Below are 2,863 nucleotides of genomic sequence, written 5' to 3'. Positions count from 1 at the left end.
GTCCCGGTGGGTTTGTGAACCCCGAGGCGGGGCGGTCGGTGGGCCGGACCCGGGGCTCCCCGCGGGGGTGCGGTGGGGAGCCCGCGGCGCCCCCCTTGGAGTTGCATCATCCGGATGATGCCGCGGCCTCGTTTGCTGGGATGAGGGGCGCGTTGGACCCCACGCGCCAGGGTGGACGGAGGAGCCCGAGGTCAGACGGCGTCCGGCTTCGGGACGTCCCCCGCCTGAGCTGGCTTTGCACCGCCACCCTGGGCCCGCAGCGTCCCGGTGGCCGGGGTGGCGGTGCGGGCCGGCGCCGGGCGCTGGGGTCCCCGGTGGGTCCGGGCAGCGGGGCTCCGGCTGCAGCAGCCGATCGCAGTGACCCGGGTCACCCCAAGCCACCTCTCATTGAGATTCGAGGCCACGGCGGTGGAGGGGGGTCAGAACACAGCCGTCTCCATTGGTGATTCCAAGTCCGCGCTGGCCGGGTGGCTGGGGCTGATGGAATATTTATATTTAGCTCCGTGGTGCTGAGATGTGGCCGTCTGCGGCGGGTTCGCTTTGGTTCGTCTATATTTAGGCGGTTCAGGCGTTTCTAGGGGCTGCCCGCCGTCCCGCACGGGGCCCGTGATTCACGGTCCGTGGCTGCCACGGTTACTTGAGGCCAAGTCGTTTGTGCTTCGGGGTTGGGTTTTTCTGTTGCAGTGGCGTGGCTAGGCCGGTGCACCCTGCTCTGAGGTCAGATCTAGCATATTCCCCAACACCTGCGTGTCTGCTGTTTGACACCACTCTGCTTTTGGTGACCAGAAGTTCTTTGATTGTCATAATTATTATTAGTCGTGGGGCTTGAACTCAGGGCCGGGCACTGTTCCCCAAGCTCCTTTTGTTCAAGGATAGCACTCTACCACTTCGAGCCACAGTGCCACTTTTGCTTTTCTGGTAGTTAATTGGAGATGAGTCTTAACCAACTTTCCTGCCCAGGCTGGCTTTGAACCTTGATCTTCAGATCTCAGCCTGCTGAGAAGCTTGGATGACAGTCATGAGCCAACAGTGCCCAGCTTTTTATTTTGTTTAGACTTGCTTTCACAGTGGGTACATTGTTTCGTCCTTTTTCATTTGTTTAACTTTGTGCTGGTTAGACTACCTAAGGCCTGAACTCAGGGCAGGGCCTTGAGCTCTCAGTTGGCTTTTTCTGCTCAAGGCTGATGCTCTATCACTTGAGCTACACCTCCACTTCCAGCTTTTTGCTGGTTCATTGGAGATGTCTTAGACTTTCCTGCCTGGGCTGGCTCCTGACCTCGATGGTCAAGTCTCAGCTTCCTGAGTAGCTAGGATTAAAGGTATGAGTCAGTGCCTACCTGCCATTTATTATTTTAAATACATACGTATTTCCAGCCCGACTGAATTTATGTCCCCATTATTGAGGCTGCTTAGCAGGTGCTTGCCCGTTCTGGAGGGGCTTCTGTGATTTTCCCCACTTCCACAAATCCTTTTTTTTTAAAAAATTTTTTCTTATGAAGGTGATGTACAGAGGGGGTACATAAGTAACGAATGTATTTTGTTTTGGACAATGTCACTCCTTCCGTCTCACCCAGAGGAATACTACTTTGTCTCCCCTTCTTTCCCTATCCACGCCCTCATCCTCTGCCATCTTGCTGTGCTGTGTAGCTTTGGAAATGGCTGTGTGTATGAAATAATAGCAGTGCTCTGGGAAGAAATGCTCATAAAATACTCGGTGCAAGCCGGGTGCTGGTGGCTCCATGCTATAATCGCAGCTATTCAGGAGGCTGAGATCTTAGGCTTGAGGTTTAAATCCAGCCTGGGTAGTAAGTCTACAAGACTTTTATCTCCAATGAACCAACCAAAAGCCAGCAGTGGAGCTGCGGTTCAGTGGTGGAGCACCAGCTTTGAGTAATAAGGCTAAGGGACACATACACCACAAAACCACAGAAGATGGCACACAATTACACAACTCTGCTGTCCTCTTCTGGCCTTGGTGTGCCAGTGTTTTGGGTGGGAGTTTATGTATTCCTCGTCCATTTTATCTGTTCCAGGTGGGACCTTTTTCTTTGTATTCTTTTTCTTTTCACCTAAGTTTGTCACTGTATTATTCATGTCTCTTCAAAAATAGATTAAGCCCGGCCTTTTCCACCAGCCTCCTGGACAGCTGAGAAGGCCAGTGGGGTGCTGGTGTTTGTTTTCCACCCAGTTGTTCTGGGTTGCTAAGTGACAGGCAGCCTGTGTTTGTTGTGGAACACTGCTTTGTGTGGACTCTAGCAGCGTGCTTTTCTGAAAGACACAGGGTGGCAGGGGAGAAAAAAATTCTCCTTTAAGGACAGTGCTAGAGGTGTGTGTTCTTGGCTGGTGACCCTCTTTTAATTTTTTCTGTCGGTACTGGGGCTTGAACCCAGGGCCTCCCCTTGGCTTTTTTTTTAATTAACTGCAAACTGGTGCTCCACCACTTGAGCCAAGGCTCCACTCCTGTCTTTTTGATGATTCGTTGGAGATGAGTCCCACAGACTTTCTTGCTTGGGATGGCTTTGAACTCTTGTTAGTGAGGATTACAGATGTGAGCCACTAGTACCCAGTTAGTTAACTCTCTTGGGGTTGGAGGTGTGGACCAGCTGGTAGAGCACCAGCCAATGAGCCAAAAGCAAATGATGCCAGAGGGAAAGTCAGGCCTCCACTGAGAATGGAAGTCTGCAGTGGGAGGGCTGTGATTGTCTTATATTTAAATTGCATTCAAATTATATTCAAATTGAGCTTTCCTCAATAAAATAGCTTAGAACATTCTGCAGAGGAGCTGAAAGGTTCTCTGACTCTCAGAACTACAAGAGGAAGCTGAGAGAAGCTGAGTGGCTCAAGCCTGTAATCCCAGCTACTC

At 51.8% G+C, this 2,863-nt stretch overlaps 1 protein-coding gene across 1 annotated transcript in view; it reads left to right on the top strand.

The window, feature by feature from the left end:
• The first annotated feature begins 140 nt into the window (after positions 1–140).
• Positions 141–2,863, top strand: part of Dnaja4 (DnaJ (Hsp40) homolog, subfamily A, member 4) — a 13,762-nt gene continuing 11,039 nt past the window's right edge. The window contains exon 1 of the mRNA XM_013011949.1: positions 141–314. Coding sequence (XP_012867403.1) covers positions 141–314 — 174 coding nt within the window. The remainder of the gene's footprint in view (positions 315–2,863) is intronic.

This window comes from Dipodomys ordii, unplaced genomic scaffold, assembly GCF_000151885.1.
Source record: "Dipodomys ordii isolate 6190 unplaced genomic scaffold, Dord_2.0 Scaffold15, whole genome shotgun sequence".
In the NCBI taxonomy this organism is placed as follows: domain Eukaryota; kingdom Metazoa; phylum Chordata; class Mammalia; order Rodentia; family Heteromyidae; genus Dipodomys; species Dipodomys ordii.
The sequence above is the reverse complement of the archived record's forward strand: the minus strand, read 5'-3'. Positions and strand labels throughout refer to the sequence as shown.